We start from the raw sequence: 16,487 nt of genomic DNA, 5'->3' as shown, positions 1-16,487 counted from the left end.
CGGAAACCAATTTGAGAACAGCCTGTGCAGGTGTGGCATAATATTGCACCAGATTGACTTCATGTTTCATGTCAAGATCCATCACACAAGAAGAAAAACAAAAAAAACAGCCAGACTGCTGTTAGTTTATGTACAGTTAGTTCACAGGAGTGACATTGCAGAAGGTAACCTCAACAAATGAATAACGGCAGCGATCCGACCCGCATGATGTTGAATCCTTTTGAAGTGCTCACACCTCACTCATGAGACCGCCTCCAGCAGGCGCTGCTTTGATCACCAATTCTTTTGAACATGCGGCCTCACTGTTTGTGAGAGGCTGCTAAGTTGTGCTGTACTGTGTGGCATCACTGTAATCCCACATTTATTATTTTGACAGATGTGACAGTTTATTTAATTAAATCCAATAGATGTATTTTTATACACAGTTGCTGATAAAGATCTTAATATGTGGAAAGGATTTTAGCATGAGACAGGTTTCTGATATTATGGAGAAAAAAAGGGTCTATGCTGTATAAATAATAGACTATACAATGAAGTCTTAAAAGGAATAGGTCAACACATTGGTGAATTCACTTTAATTTTTTCCTTCCTTGCTGAGAGTTTCATGAAAATATCAATACCACTGCCTTATATTATTACATTATGTTACCTGCTAAAATGTATCTTGGCTGGGCACAATGCCTTTCTGGGGCCTTCCCATCACTGTGAGGATACCAGGCAACCTGAGGAGACTGAATCACTGCTTCTGGCCACAAAAATTGTTTTCCACATGATGCCCTGTAAACCACAGAGGGTTGTTTTACATTTTGGAGTTTTGACAGGTGAAACAAATAAGATGTGTTGAGTGAGCAGTAGAGACAAGTATGTGGATTTTTTTTTTTTTTTTTGCGCCTTTGGACATAGCCTGTCTAGCTGTTTCATAGACATGATTGGTATCGATTTCCTCATCTTAAATCACATACAAAAATGGGAATATGTATTATTTATTTCCCAAAATGTTGAACCATTTCTTCAAACACCTGACAGAAGTAGAGCAGCAATTTAGAGAATTTAAGCACAGGATAGAGCTTGGACACTAATTGAAACAAGTGGGCTGTAGATTACCCTCCATGCACTGCTTCACTCCAGACTGCAGAGTCTGCGGAAAGAAAGAACAAGTTTAAATTAGTTAGGCACCATGAGAGATATAAATAAGTGGATATATTAAATGTTTCCACATTAAACTAGAACATTAAAATCAGGCTGATGAGTATAACTCACCTGTGCTCCCTTTCCTTATGACTGGTCTGCATTTCACAGAAGGCATCAAGGGTTGCTGTGCATCCACTGATACCATAGCAGATACTCAGGAAAGTGATTTGCACCATCTAGAATGCATATCCTGGGCTATAGAATTTCTTTCCCTTGAGCAAACACCACAGTCGTATCCTCCATGGTGCTTTCCACAGACACCTGAAAAAACTCAGGTATGTTGGCTGCTGAGACAGGCCTGCTAAAGCCAGGAAGAAGGAGGTTTCAGGGTGTGGAGGAATGCTGATGCCATACAGCGCCTGCCTTTTGGAGTGGAGATGGACAATAGTTGATAATTGAAGTCAATTCAAAAGACAATACTGCAATACTGATTGGGAGTAACAGATGGTAGGCTAGTGCTCCGTTTGAGCCCAACTTTACAAAAGAGGCATGTTGTGTTTTTTGATGAGAATAGTTGTGGTCTCAGTCATGACAGTCAAACTCTAATGGCACTATGTGTCAGACCAACGGTTTCCCATAAACAGGGACAGGAGCTGCTGTTGGGTGCTGTAGATTCATCTGGCCAATGGAATATTGGTCATAACTGGGAGGTTTTGTTCTGACATTTGTTGTTGCTCCAACTAACCAGCTTCCCATGTGTGGCATAGTTGACTTTGACGTTGTCCAGGAACAGTACTGGAGGTCTATATTTAAGAATTAGATGCATATTGGGTTTCCTTCACCGTCCATACTATGAGTTGTTTTGGTGTAGGACATGGCTGTAAGGCAAAGGTTTGTTGGTTTGGTAGCTTTCACAAGTAAATTCAAGTCTTGATTCAGTGAAACCAAAGCTTTGGGGGTTGCTTCCATGTTATACTCAATATGTACCAGGGAAACCACCATAGTGCGCAGGTGTAGCTGCAGAATAGTTGGGCTGTACATCTGTGACATCTGTATCATCAATATAAAGTTTTGCATATTGGGGTTTTCCATCCACTTGCCCTCTGCCAGGGTACTGTGGGGGGAGTCTCATCTGGGTTTGATAATCAGTTGAGAGACCCTGCAAATTTGATGAAGGGTCAACAGCAGTTTGATGATCAGGCAATGCATCTTGTCCACTCAGGTCTCTGCTGTATTGATAAGGAGAAGAGAACGTGAAATCTGTTGGCCCCATCTGCACCGGATTGTCTGTTCCATAATAATTAGGGGTGGCAACTTGATGGGATGGAGCAGCAGTGGGACATGAAGGGTGTCCTGGACTCAGATCAGGTAAAGTTTCTACATTCTGACCAAAGGATGGTTTTACCTGGACATCAGACTGTTCAGAAGCAAAGGTAAGGGGAGCACCAGCTGGCTGCCAGGTTTGATGTTGACCATAGTTGATGGCACTGGGTTTGATCTGACCAGCACTGTGATGTCCACTTGGAACTTGTTCATACTGGGCCTGAGTCAATGAAAGATGGACATTTGTTGGGTCAGGTGAAACTGGTTGTCCACTTTGACCTTTCCTATTGACATTACTCAAAGGGTTTGTATGGGTGCTGTAGTAGCCACTGTAAACATCGGCACGTTGTAGAGGAGGATACTGTGGGGCTGGCCGGCATGGAGCTGGAGGCTCTGGATATACCAGATTCTGTTCTGTGGGGTTTTGACCCTGGCTGATTTGTACTGTAGAAGTGGTATGCTGGCTTGCATGTGCAGGTGAAAAGCGAATCATTGTGTTATCAGTATACTCTGTTTGAATCGGCTCATGAATCTGCTGTTGTGTTTGTAGCTGCATAGTACCAGCAGGATTTAAGAAAATCCTCTCTGATGCACTCTGGGTTGAACTGGATTGGGGTTTTGCCAGCTCCATGTAACTATTCTGATCAAACCCAACTCTTCCAGGTCTTTGTAGATTTGCAAGATGGCCACCATTGCTGCTGGAGGGTTTTGGAGATGGGGTATTGGGAGGAATTGGAACAGATAAACTCAACTGAAACCTCAGCTTGGAAACTTCATGTGCAGTTTTATCTGCAGTTGGATAATTTGTGGAGCCTTTGCCCGAAAAACTTTCTGGACCAGGAGGACTATTAAAAGCACCGTAGATCTGAACATCGGTTGGCCTGTATAGTTGAGAATACTGATCAGCAACATCACTCCCACCACTGTTCAAATCAGAGCCTTTAATTGTCCAAGGGGTTCCTGTGTTTTGGCCCGGCTCTCCAGCAAAAGGAACTTTCAGGCTGAATTCAAATGCTCTGGGTGTGGACAGTGGATGGTTTCTCTGTGGTGGATGCTCAGATGGGGACATTTCATGTGTCCACTTGGTGGCAACAGCAGACCATGGCTCATACTGGCTCTGGGTTTGGTGGTAAGGGATGGGTTGATTTTGTATCTGGGCATGGCTACGGACATTCAAAGAATTATCCTGAGGCTCTCGCCAGGATCTGACCTGAACCTGATCAAGGACATTGGGCTGTAGCTTACTGTGAGTCTGCCTCAGAGCCTGGATGTACTGAAGAGGCCGACGATTCCCATAGCCATATCCTGCTTGTGTCCTCCTTAGACCTTGCCATGCTTCAGGATGTATATTACTTCTGCCTATGAGAAAACAGTTAGTAAAACATGTTAATATTAACTGAAAGTTAAAAAAAAAGAAAAAGTAATGCCTAGTATCTGAAATGCAGGGGGTCTCGAGGGAGCCTAATGTTACCTATAGTAAATGGCACCACAGTTGTTAACATGGATACTGCTCCTCGCAGGCTTCCGCAAACTTTTAAAATGCATTTAAACTCAAGAGTTCTGCTCTGCCTTTAAACCTTAGTTAATTTTTTTTGGCCCCTCTAAGGTAATGGAAACACTGACATTTTAAACCTTTAGCTGGTATTGCAATGGCTTATTTACACCCAGAGCAATATTTTTATTCTTTTGGAGGTGTGTCAAGTATTCACTCATTTCAGCTCCCTTTAGATCTTCACCAACTCCTGAGAGAAATATCTTGCTCAAGCTGTAAAATGCTCCATTTTCAGCACTAACTTTAACTTTTATTTCGGCTCTGGGAAGGTGGCATTCTAAGTTGTAGAGCCATTTTGCTAAAAAAAAAAAAAAAACAATTGCTGCATCTGGAAGCAAGGCCAGTGAGCATGAATTAAAACAAAAAAATAGCAGGCTGTAAAATAATCTGAAAAGGTGCTAAAAAGCTTCACTTAGCTGAGAGCAACTGAAGAGTTGTAATGAAAGTAGTAAATATCACAGCTTTAAACACGATCTGCAAATCCTCTCACTTTATAAAGTTGAAATATCTTGACAAAGCACAGGAGGTCAATTTTTCTATTATTTATGAGGTTGTTCATGCTGAGAAATGTGATGATTTGAGTCTGTGCACCTCTTTTAACAAATTTAGCCGTTTTGTTTCTTTTCATGTTTTTTTCCAACATTTATTCTCACATTTGTGCACCTCTATGACCTGGTCCTGTATTTTGCCTACTGCAAAACCTAATACCCAACTCAGCAGCAAGCTCTTCCCCTTCATGATCCAACAGATTTGTTCTCAGCAGTTTCAATGTTTAGATAAAAAAAAGAAGATTGAAGTTCACTGGGATGCAGCAACAGTGGGAGATGAAAAATGTGATATAGTCTGTAACCAAGGGACATTTTAAACTGGCTGTATAGTTATGTTTAGAAGCAAAGGTAAGTTGAGTACCAACTGCCTGCTTGACTTTAACCTGGCAATTGTAATTAATTGGATTGCAAGCCTTACATAATGGATCAAGACCATTATTTATGCATTTAAAAAAAATCCTTACCTATAAGCGTATTTTTAAAAATATTTTAGTAGCATTTCCTTGTTTTTGACAGCATATAGGATGTTCAGTGGTGATATTTAACCAATCCATACACTTCCCTAAGACTGGCTGCGGAGATCAAAAAACTTCAACCCCATGTTCAAAAAAGTGTGTATCAGTCTCACCTCTTGGAAAAGCTGAAGAGTAGTCCAGCTCACTCAACAAGAAAATCAGTAACAATCTGTAAAACAATAGAAAACTCAACACTTAATATCAAATATTTATTACAGTCAAGACAGAACAAACACAAAAAAGTTACATAAAACTGTCTTGAAGCATCAAGAACGTCATTATAAGAATTCTGTTTAGCACTGAAATGAGTTACCTTGTAATTAGAAACCCAGCAGCCATGACTGCTGCAGCTGCCTCACAGTCTGTGCCAGCAAACCATCCAGCTACTGTGGCTGAGCTGAACCGTGCAAGCAGAGCTCTCCTGTCAGGTCTAGTCTCTCTGGAGGGAGATACTCTTTAAATTTAACAACACACCTGTTGCTCCAGCCAAACGGATTTAAGATTCAGAAAGAGAGCCAGGCGTGCGGGGTGTGCTGTTTTACAACTTAAAAAATAGACAGGAAACAAACTGAAAACAATCAGTTTGTTCTCCAAATCCCAGGAGGCCTCAGGTGTTACCAATCCTCCATATCTAACGAGGCAGCCAAGAGGACAGACACACACTTTGCTTCACACAGGTGTGATCACTTGATGTGTGATTGCCTCAGCAGAGTTTTATCTGTCCCCTGGAGAGGATTTGATCAATGTGAATACATGTAAGGAATTGATCATCCTGATAAAATGCTGCATTACAGCAGATCATTTTTCAGTTTGACTGCCCGATTTGAACCCCTTTACTTATGCATGTTATTTAAACTTGGTCAATAAAAGTACAATGAAAAGAGAAAGTTTACATTTTTAATCCTGTGCCACTTTTATTAGCCATGATTCGATTTGAGAAGACATTATACATGAGCATTGCACCTGGTGTTCTGTATTTTGTTCGTGCTGGAAAAAAAGAGAGATTGATTTCATTCCACAGCAGATGCACACTGACTCTCCCCTCCACAGGTAAGCTATGTGTTAGGGACCAAGCAGCAAAGGCAGGGACACAAGGTTAATCTTCAACATTCAATCAATTTAAAAAGCAGAATTGCAACATGTTTAAAACACATAGACAACCCCATACAATGTAAAAGACCCCAAATAAACCCAGCAACCAATAATAATGACAAGGTAAAACTAAACAAAAGAAACTGTAAACACGGAAAATACTACTGTCATCACCAACACATGCCAAAGCCATTGTTTAAGTCCTTTGTAGTTCAGAGTTCCCCTTGGTTCCTTCAGCATTAAAGGTTCCCTTAAACTCCAGCCCTGCTTCTGGGCAGACAACTCAGCAGCAGTGTGTACAGACAGAGAAATAAAGATATAATTACAATGGTACTCAGTAGAGTAAATATGTAACATGGTGGAGAAAAAAAATATAGTTGAGAGTAGAGATGAATAAAATGATCACTGCTGGTATTTTTGAATGAAGAGTGAACAGAGAATAATCGACTCAACACACTGTCCACCTCACTTGTTTTGATTCAACCTCGTTTGCTGAATGTGGAAAACATTATTTCAATTCTTTTCACATAGTGTTTCAGAGTGACCGGTTTGCATGCACAACTCGTGCTGTAGGAGAAAATAAAGTCAAACCTTCAGAAGCTACCAGCCATGCCTTCAGATGTTATAAAACCACATTTGCATGCACACTAGTCTAACAGGCTGCGTTTGGCACACCAGTCACAACTAGATGAGCCAGTGGAGCATTAAAGATTGAACCCCGGCCTTGGTCATGCAATGAGCTGAAGACCTAGAATTCTGTCCTAATGATGATAGATCTCCTCAAGGTGTTCACTTGCTTGTTTTGACTTTTTTTATTTGTCTGTTTATTTACTCCCGAGGGTGCGAGGCGGCGTGTAGGAATGACTTCCTGCCTGATTAATGAGATTGAATTTTACAAGCGCAGCATCATCTGCGTAGCTGCAGGTGAAACCTAAAGCACAGACTACTCTGGATATGAAATTAACAAATAGAGAAACAACAGAAATGCATTTTAATAGACCTGACCGTCCTCATTGCAATTCCTCATACCACACTGTCTCTTATTAAAGAGTTGAGAGTGAAAGTAATTAAAAAATTGAGAAAAAAAAGATCAAATATGATGCATGATGAAAACGACTTACCAGACTTATTATTTAACATTGCTTTCCTCATTATGTTGAAAAAAAATGCAGCATGGCAGCATAATGTGATCTGGCAAGGTACTTGGTATTAGCTGTGCAACCTCGATTCTAAAAAAGTTGGTACTTTGTGTAAAATATGAATAAAGTGAAATGTGATCATTTCTTTTTTTATATAAACTCAATTATTGGCTTGCTTATTAGCAAAATTGCACCAGACACGTCATCCAGCCCACAAAGTGCGTGGAATGAAGGCACTTGCGTGATCCACTAATGTTTGGTTTTGTTTTGTTTGGGTCAGATCCGGGCCAAGACAATTTTGCTATCTGAATTTGATGGCAGCAAGACATTTCAAACAAGTTGGGACAGGAGCAACAAAAGACTGTGAAAGTTGTGAAATGCTCCAAAAAACACCTAACCAATCAATAATGTGTATGAAAAGGGAAAAGGCTCAGTCGCTCACAAGCAAGGATGGGACGAGGCTCACCACTTTGTGAAACACATGACTGTATAAAGGAACAATGTGTACAAAAGTTGTGACTGAACACAGTTTGTTTAAAAATGAGTATATTCTGTTTTTATCAATGTTTGAAACAGTGTCCCAACTGGTTTGGATAGGATTTGTATGCACTATGTGGGAGACAGGCTTAAATTATGAGCTACGACAGTGCAGGAAGTCAAAATTTTGATTATTAAGACAAATTATGAAAGTGTAAAGGGACAGTTCACCCATAAATCAATGTTTTTTTTGGCAGAATTAGGCCTCCATAAAGATAATGGATCTGCACAGATGTAGCAAAGCTTGAAAAATGCATCAATTTGTTCATTTAAACCTCAACAGAGACTAAGTAAAGGTGTAAAGAAGCTAATTCCAACCTTAAGCCAACGTAGTTTAGCTCTTTGTGTTGCTCACCTTATCTCCCCATTAGTAAAGGCTTAGTTTACCGATGCTCAACAGTCATTGTTTGGCCTTTACTCTACCTTTCTGTATTCTCATCTCCTTCTCCTCCTGATTGATTCCTCTGTGCTTTGTGTCATCCTGCTGTGGATGAATGATGTTGTTTGCCTCTGTGACAACCAGTCAATACCTCATTTCGTTTCATTTTCAGGTGCCTCGTGCTGCGTCTGCGATTGTCTGCTGTTGTGTGGTTTCTGTTTAGGTTTGTTGACATATTTCTGAGAAAGCGCTCATTGACTCCCCTGCTAATTGCTCCACTGATTAGTACCTCATCCTCACGCTTGCTTTGTTAATTTAAACAATCCCGTGTGTGTGTGTGTGTGTGTGTGTGTGCGTGTTCTCCAGTACTCGTGCCTTTATGTATGCTCAGAGTTGTTGCAGACAGCAACGCAGCGCACTGAGCAGGACTGAGTGGGTGTTACGCTGGAATAATGATGACAAAGAGCCACCTGTCAGAGCTCAGGCTCTTTCAGAATGTCATTTCACACTGAATGGGTAATCAGGTTGGCCGTGTGTGAATTGGAGGGCTGCAGAATTAAAGGCTTTTCAAACTTTCTAATGTCAAGCATCCTTTCGTAGAGGCGGGGAGGGCAGGAAAACTCACAGAGGAAAATAACATGGTATGGGACACCTGTCTGAGAGAGGGACACTTTAGACTTATTACATTTAGTGCAGCACAAAGAGGTGTGTGTTGTAGACTAATGAAGAAGAAACAACCAGGAGAACAAAGTTCTGTTCTCAGCAGATAAGTTATCGGGGTGTTCACTGGACCATCATGGCCAAATTATTATCAACCTGACCGGCTGATGGAAAGTGAAATGCTCTAAAGGAAAAGTTCAGCATTTCTGGAAAATCTGATTATTTCTTTTCCTTCTGAGTATGAGGGTTACAGAGCACAGAGCTCAGTACAGCTGGAGAAAAGCATTTACACTAGCTTAGCACAAAGACTGGAGTTTTTTGGTTTCGTTATTTCCTGTTTTATTTTGAAGTTCTGTCTTTATGTGTCATGTTTTGCTTTTCATTTCCTCCCTTTGTCTGTTTTCCTGCCCTTTTTCTGTGTTCACCCATATCCCAACAGTTAATCACCCCTTGTGTCTTCAAGTCCTTGTCTTCCCCTCTCTCTTTGTCAGGCTGTCTGTTCTGTTAGTCAGAACGCAGATCTTTCACAGGTGTCCGACTTGTAATTCCAACTTGGATGGCTCGTACCATTGTGCTGCGTTCCAGTCAACGTCGGAGGTTGGAATTTTTTAGTTGAAACTTCAACATTTGGCGACCTCGAGGCATTCCAGGTGGAGGAAACCAAAAGTGAACAAAAAAACCTGGCCGACCATTACACGATGATGTCTCTTTGGCAAACATACAGACAAAACAAAGCAGCTCAGCCTCAGTGCATTATAAGCGAAACAGAGGAGGAAAAACAACACAAGAGAGATAAAATACTCAAGTCCTCTCTTGAAGTACACAGTGAAAAGGTTACTACTCCAGAAGTTAAGAACATTGACAGTTATAATACCATTAGGGTGATTATAAAGCTGGAGCCCTGACACATGCTCCACCCACACAGTTGTTGTCCAGCCCACACAGACTGACTTATGTTGATTAATTAGACAACTGATGCTGATCGTTTATATTAGCACAGAGCGTTTGTGACTTCATGTAATTCCCAGCAGAGCTCCTATAGCTTACACTTGACTCTTTTCACAGCAGACCTCTCAAAGCAGAAAAGACACAGGTGTGACCAATTATATTAACCGTGGCTCCACGCTACTGAGTGTCCCATTATGTCAAGTCAGTGAGTGAGCATGCACAATACCAGAGTCCTGGAGCTAGCTCACCTAAATGGAAAAGCACAGGGGGAATTTATGACATTAATGATGGCCGCCATCATTAATGTCATAAATTCCCCCTGTGCTTTTCCTGCTCTGACAAGTCAGAATGTCTGCCGTGAACAGGGTCTGTTCTGTGATGCTCTCTCCAGAGGAGGACATCGACAACCACTGCATTGCCTCGCATTTTGTTGTGTGTGTGCGCACAATATATGCTGTGTAAAAACTGCAGTCACTCTGTTGCTTTAATGTGTGTCTACTGCTGATTCCATAAAAAATGTCAGGCTATTTGATTTATGTGGCTTAATCATGCTTGTTTGCCCCCCTGTGGTGTCTACAGCTATTTTAATTTGCTGTCGGACATGTTGAGTTTCGTCTCCCTGCTGTTTAATTAGGCTGCAATTTATTGTTGGTTTGGACATAAAGGCTTGGCGTTTTCATGTTGTTCCACTAGTGTATATGTTGACTTTTAATGGAAATTACTTTCTGGCCTAAAGTTGATCAGTATTGATCTCTATGTTGATCTGATACCAACAGCCAGGGGTTAAGTTACGTGGTAGCTACCATAGGAAGGGACCTGAGCTCCCATGAAATAATACATCTGTGGGGGTTGTTAATACATTACCAACAACCATGATTGTAATAACAAATAATACATTCTTAATTTAATGAGTTTTATTTATGTTAATGATACAAATAGACTGAAAGAAATGTTTTCCTAAATAACTAAACCTGACCACAAGACACTTGTGCAGTTCAGAGGAGTAGGATGTTATGGGAGTCCATTTCTGCCGGTTTAAGACAAAAATTGAATGAAAATTTAGCCTAATATATATATATATATATATATATATATATACACACACATACATATTCCCATTGTAAAGCATAATTATGAGAAAAAAGTCATAATTATGATATACACTTTTTAATCTAATAAATATTACTATCTACTTATTTATTTATGCCCCTAACATTAGTTATTTTAGAGACGCCCACAAAGTTAAGATTACAACATGAACTCTGACCAACAGTATGGAAAATAAAATATTAAACTGTTTGGAAAGCTGACTTTACACCATTTCAAATAATTATCTTTCATTCTCTCTCTGTGCATCTACATTCGATTTCCATGATTAGAATTAACCCTGTAGCTAAATTTCTGTCCTGTGTGTGGTTGAAATCCTTGCATCTCAGTGCTAATGAACATTTAATGTGAAGCTGCCTACACGCTTCTAATTTAAAAGTTGACTTTTCTTTTAATGTCTTCACTTGTGCAGCATTTTTAATCCCAGTTGCATAATTTGGGCCCTCAGTCTAAACACAGTCAAGATTTATGAAGTTGTATGTGAGTCAGATTAGAACATAAATGCTATAATCTTTATTTTTCCTGAAGCAGATTATAGAATAAATTAAAATTTGTTCTTAAACACAATTTGTCAATTTGCCTTTATTTGTTGTCTTGAATTGCTTTGTTACTGCCTGACCTGCTGTTTCATATAGTAGCCACTAGGAGGCAGAGGCTTAACACTGTTGGGCCATGTTTCTAAGCCGAGGGCTGCAGGAGGGCCAACAGTCCTCAGGTTTGCTTCTCCAGCTGAAGTGCACCAGTGGATTTCACTAACACATCCCCTGCTCCCTACTCATCTATTTGATTTCAGCTGGTGTATTGTTGGTTGGGCCACATGATGGAGGACCACTGCTGCACTGGATTCCATGTCAAACCAGAGTTATTATAGTTTGTATTTTTTCATTAGTTTTTATTTAATCTTTAGTTTTTGTTTTCAATTAGTTTTAGTTCCAGTTCGTTCCTGAGTGTGTTTCTTATTTCAGTTTAGTTTTATTGGTTAAAAATGTTATTTTATTTTTTGGAATTTTAGTGATCTATAATAGCCATGCCTCTTACAATACTTATGGAATAGACTTGTTAGACCTGTAGTTTTGGGAAAGAAATTTGACTGACCTTAAAGGACAACACAATTTGATAAAACACTTCAAACAGTGTTCTAGGGACCTTATTTTCCTCTGAGAACAGCTTGTTTATTCATTTAGGGAAAAGATCAATTTTTCTGAGTTTGTATTATTACCTCATTAATATTGTAAACATTAAAATTCTCAAATCAAGTCTCAATTTCTTTTCCAAAACTACAAAGTACCCCTTTAAGGAAAAGTTGTCTGTCTGTGTAAAACCAATGCGCCCAAATGTACATTGGAACAGGTGTTGCTTGCTGTAATAATTCCTCATGTTCATACCGGCAGTTGCAGATCTTGTTCCTACAGTAATTATTAATTTCGCAGTCCTTCGTCTGTACAAAAATACATTCCAAAACATATTAAAAAGTTCAACAAATCAAGTGAATATCTTCCAAGGTCAGTATTTTTATTACAAAACTCCTTTATGTTACTGTATCTCCACTGTAGCTGAGTAGGAACAGACTGTCTGGACAACTGGCTGCGGCACAAATTATTTTTTACTGCTTAGGATTCTACAGAGAAAAAAACCATGTCTGTTTTGCACATTTGCATTTTGCTTTATAACCAGTATGGACGTGAGGAAGCAAAAGCTGTCAATCTATACATGTTGGCATTGTATAACAGTCTTTCTTTTTCTTTTTTCTGTAAACATATCCTTTAATATGTGTTTTCTGTATGCGTTTCCACTCCTACACACAAACCCATACTGCACTGTTAATATAGACTTTGTTGTGGTGCTTTGATGAGCAGGACAAGAAGTTTACCTTTTGCCCTTTGTGGCAAATGAACCAATTTACTTTGAATCACTAATTCTCTACCTCTTCTCACTCAGTGAAGTAGAACCGGGGCCTAGTATCGACAGCCTTGTCTCCTCCAGCCAATCAACAATCACTTAGTGACGAAAGCAAGAAGAAAAATACTCCCATTACCAAATCTGCCATTACCACCGACCTTGTGTCATGACAGTAAATGTGGAGGAATGGCAACAAAATGTGCTTTTAAAGCCATAAAACACTTCAATTACTGAGCAACAGGCAATGGTGATTAAGTCAACTATCTATTTTGGACTGACGTTGTGTTTTTTATTCAAGGCTGATGTTTTCAACACAAAGGCACTGCTCCCCATTAGAACTGTTCGACTTGATTAACTCTCTCTGAAAAGAAAATATTATTGCTGTTACAATATCAGTTCAATTTAACGCTGATTTACTCTTTACAACATTTTAATGTGATAGCTTGTTTGGTATTTAACCTGGAAATGTATGGAAAATGATCCTCAAACGCCTGTCCAATCTAGTCCAAAGTCAATTCAAAGCTGTTGTTGAACCATGAACCAGGCATGGTTTGGGGCTCTTTTGAAAGGTTAAAGTCTGCATTTTTCTCCAAACAGTCAGAAGCCCCGTTGGTACTTGTGGCATTGATCTATACGAGTTTGAACACTCTGAAATATTTATTTATTTTTCTTGCTTGCACCAATAAAACACTGTTAAATGAGGAGATTGATTACACGGCTTTTTCTTCCTTTTTTTGTTCTCATAACCTTGATCCTAAAAACATTAAACACCATCTGATAGAGATGGGGTCCCCTGTTGGACTTGCCTCAAATCATGCAAGAATCATGTCTAAAGCCTGTTGGTTAATTTTTTTTTTCATTTTTGAAGAGGTGACTTGTAGGTGTGTGAGTGTTTAATTCATACTCAACAGTCTCCTAGCAGGCTGGAGCAGGAATTTGTGTGTGTGTGTGTGTGTGTGTGTGTGTGTGTGTGTGTGTGTGTGTGTGTTTGTGTGTGTGAGAGAGGCACTTCTATTGTGACTCAAACTGATTTCAACACTTTTACTTATCTCATCTCATCTCATCTCATCTCATTCTCTTGTCCGCAATGTCCCTATTGGGGTCGAGGGGTGTTGCCGCTTTTATCCCCCCTTTCGGGGGGTTGCGGGGCTACTGGGGCCAAATCCAGCTCTCACAGGGCGAAGGCCAGGGTACACCCCTGGACGAGACGCCAATTCATCCAGGGCCCTCTGATGGCAGAAGCTGCCTCGCAAGGTGCCAACTGCGCATCAGGAGCAATTTACGGGTTCAGCATCTTGCTCAAGGATGCTTCGGCATGTAGCTCAGTTCCGCCCAGGGGAGCCGGGGTTCGAACCAGCGACCTTCTGGTTGCAGCGTTGCATTTAAACATAATAATGAAATACATCATATTTACAGACAATTTGTTGAACATTCGACTGTCAGACCTCAGACCTCAGTATTTCTTAATTACTGGCTTGTACATGAATTTCAGGAACCCGAGGTTTTTCAACAGAACATTGTCCTAACAAGACGATCAATGTTATTGACTTCACCTGTCAGTGGTGATTGATGTGAGCACAATATCATAAAGAAATGGAAGAAATAAAGGAAAAGAAAAAAGCTTTTCATGGATACACTGGCAAATATCCAGTGAAATGTCAGATAGACTGTTGAGCTGCTGCAATATCGCCTCCTTCCGAACCCTGACACAGCACAGAGGCAAAAAGTGCTTCTGAGGTATAAAGGAAAGGTGCACTCAGTTGCAAGAAAGAGGTCAAATTAAGGTCCCGTCCACATGTTCACAGGCATTTCTGAAAATGAAGGTTTTTTGTACACACATAAACAGCATTTTAGGTCACTGAAAATTGACCTTTTGGAAACTCCTTCCAAGATGAAAATACTCAGACTCAACTTTGTTTTCAAGGTTTATTTCTAGACGACAGAAAGAGATTTTACATGTTAGTCCTAACTAGTGTATGTAGCATCACTGGCAAATGTGAGCTCGGAGTAGGTAAATGTAAAACTGTACAACTAAGCATCAAAGCAATCAACCACTGAGTGTACAATCTGCTTTCTGTTTACACCACATGTCCAGTGTGCGTGAACAGTTATATTAATTGCTTGTTCAGGTGTGTTACTATGGACGTTATGGATGTTATTTCTGAAATGATGTTAAAATGCTCTTTTCGTTGTAGATTGCTGTTGTTTTAAAACTATGTTTTCAAAAGTACCTGAGTGCATGAGGACCAGGCCTCGGAAACCCTGAGGAACAGGAACTGTACATGCGCGAAATTAGTGGTGGACCAAAGCTGCAAAACCTGGCAGGAAAGCAAATGTGGCCATAACGCTGATTAAAGTAGGAAACTAGAAGTCATAGGCACGGTTATGACCAAAGGAAGAGAAAACTGGGCAGAATTCAGATTAAATATCTACAGTGGTGCCAAAGTCTTGAAAAATTAATGTTAAACTTTGCACAAGATAAAAATACATAAATCTTTCGAGACATCTGGGCTCTATAGATATCTTCAACTCTCTGGACTGACTTTCTACACAGAGAACTAACTATATCCCAGGTATCTGATATGTGGATATGTGTCTGAAGCCTCCCACCTTCCCGTCCACTACTGGTGACATCCTCTCTGATCTGTCAAAAGCCAAGTGCTCACACTCTGTGTTGTTAAATATTGTTTTTGGCATGTTAAATTAGCAGAGAAATCAAGATCTAATCACCGTCACCACACTGCCTGGCAGATTATTGTGCTTTACGGTGCCCTCTGGGAATCAGCTTTGCACCTGAGATTCATCAAAGGGAGTCGACAGAAGCGCCGGAGGGCTCACATGACACACTTGTATGTAATTGCAGGTGACGTGTTGATTCCAGACGATGCTGCAACATTGAAGCAGTCAAACGGTGATGATGAGAAACACATCCTGTGCACATGCAGGGAGAGAACGTCGAGCTGAAAGCTGAGGAGTGCACGTTGTGTCAGCACGACGTGCCCCGAATCTGACACCCGCTGACAGCACAGTGGCTGAGAATCGACCTGAGAAAGGTAAGTGCTGTCAACGAGCTGCCAAGGCCGGCGGAAGTGAAAGGAAAGCAGAGAGTTGTTTGTCAAATTTGTCAAAGTTGTATGATCATGTCACATTAGATGTTTTGACAGCAGAACCCTGAGAAGTCACACACACACACAAACAGAATATGCTGGACCGGATGGAGAGATGCAGGAGAAAGTATTTCTTTGGCTGAAAGACAACAGAGCCTCTGGCACTGAAGCACAGCAGGAAATAAACTGATACATTAACACTAAAACAGAAGAAGAAGCTGCTCTGGCTCAAGATGACAAAACGTTTTAAGAGGAGAGCATGAACACAGAAAAATGCAAGTAATGTTCAGCACCTGTGTTTAGCATGGTAAAGGTCCCTCAGTGGACTCACAGGAGTGAGCTGTCAGGCCTGATGCTAGTAGAGATATCATCTGCTGTATTCAGTCCTCCAACATGGAGGGGAAAGTTGCCTCTGACTCATGAGAGGCTGTTGCTGCTGGCAGGGTGTGGATAACTCATCTCACTCCCAATGTGTTCTTCTCCAAAACTACATCATGCTCCTTTAATGGGATTTGATAGAGACAGGGCTGTTCTGTAAAGCACCGCACAT

The 16,487-nt window shown here is 40.5% G+C and overlaps 1 protein-coding gene across 4 annotated transcripts; it reads right to left on the bottom strand.

Moving 5' to 3' along the window:
* Positions 1-558: 558 nt before the first annotated feature.
* On the bottom strand, positions 559-5,689 carry LOC311263681 (uncharacterized protein). Of its 4 annotated transcripts, XM_084363932.1 has the most exons (6): positions 5,383-5,686; positions 5,183-5,238; positions 3,700-3,813; positions 2,537-2,674; positions 1,261-1,554; positions 559-1,138 (listed from the first exon to the last, which is right to left on the bottom strand). In XM_084363932.1, the coding sequence occupies exons 3-5, from the start codon at positions 3,786-3,788 to the stop codon at positions 1,368-1,370; spliced, it is 414 nt and encodes a 137-aa protein (XP_084220058.1). In that variant the 5' UTR covers positions 3,789-3,813; positions 5,183-5,238; positions 5,383-5,686; the 3' UTR covers positions 559-1,138; positions 1,261-1,367. The 4 variants fall into 4 exon arrangements, 3 of the variants coding, with proteins under 3 accessions (XP_084220058.1, XP_084220057.1, XP_084220056.1); XR_014623380.1 differs by lacking the exon at positions 2,537-2,674 and having other exon boundaries at positions 5,383-5,673; XM_084363931.1 differs by having other exon boundaries at positions 2,537-3,813; positions 5,383-5,688.
* Positions 5,690-16,487: the final 10,798 nt, after the last annotated feature.

The sequence above is a fragment of the Pagrus pagrus genome (genome assembly GCF_965226575.1).
Source record: "Pagrus pagrus genome assembly, chromosome: 10".
Classification (NCBI taxonomy): Eukaryota; Metazoa; Chordata; class Actinopteri; order Spariformes; family Sparidae; genus Pagrus; species Pagrus pagrus.
This window is presented reverse-complemented; position numbering and strand designations above follow the sequence as displayed.

Coding starts and splice junctions, on each gene's coding strand:
- LOC311263681 (XM_084363930.1), bottom strand. CDS start 5,408: ATGGCTGCTGGGTTTCTAATTACAAG. Junction 5,239..5,382: donor GCTGGGTTTCTAATTACAAG/GTAACTCATTTC, acceptor ATTGTTTTACAG/ATTGTTACTGATTTTCTTGT. Junction 3,814..5,182: donor CTCTTCAGCTTTTCCAAGAG/GTGAGACTGATA, acceptor GTTTTCTCATAG/GCAGAAGTAATATACATCCT.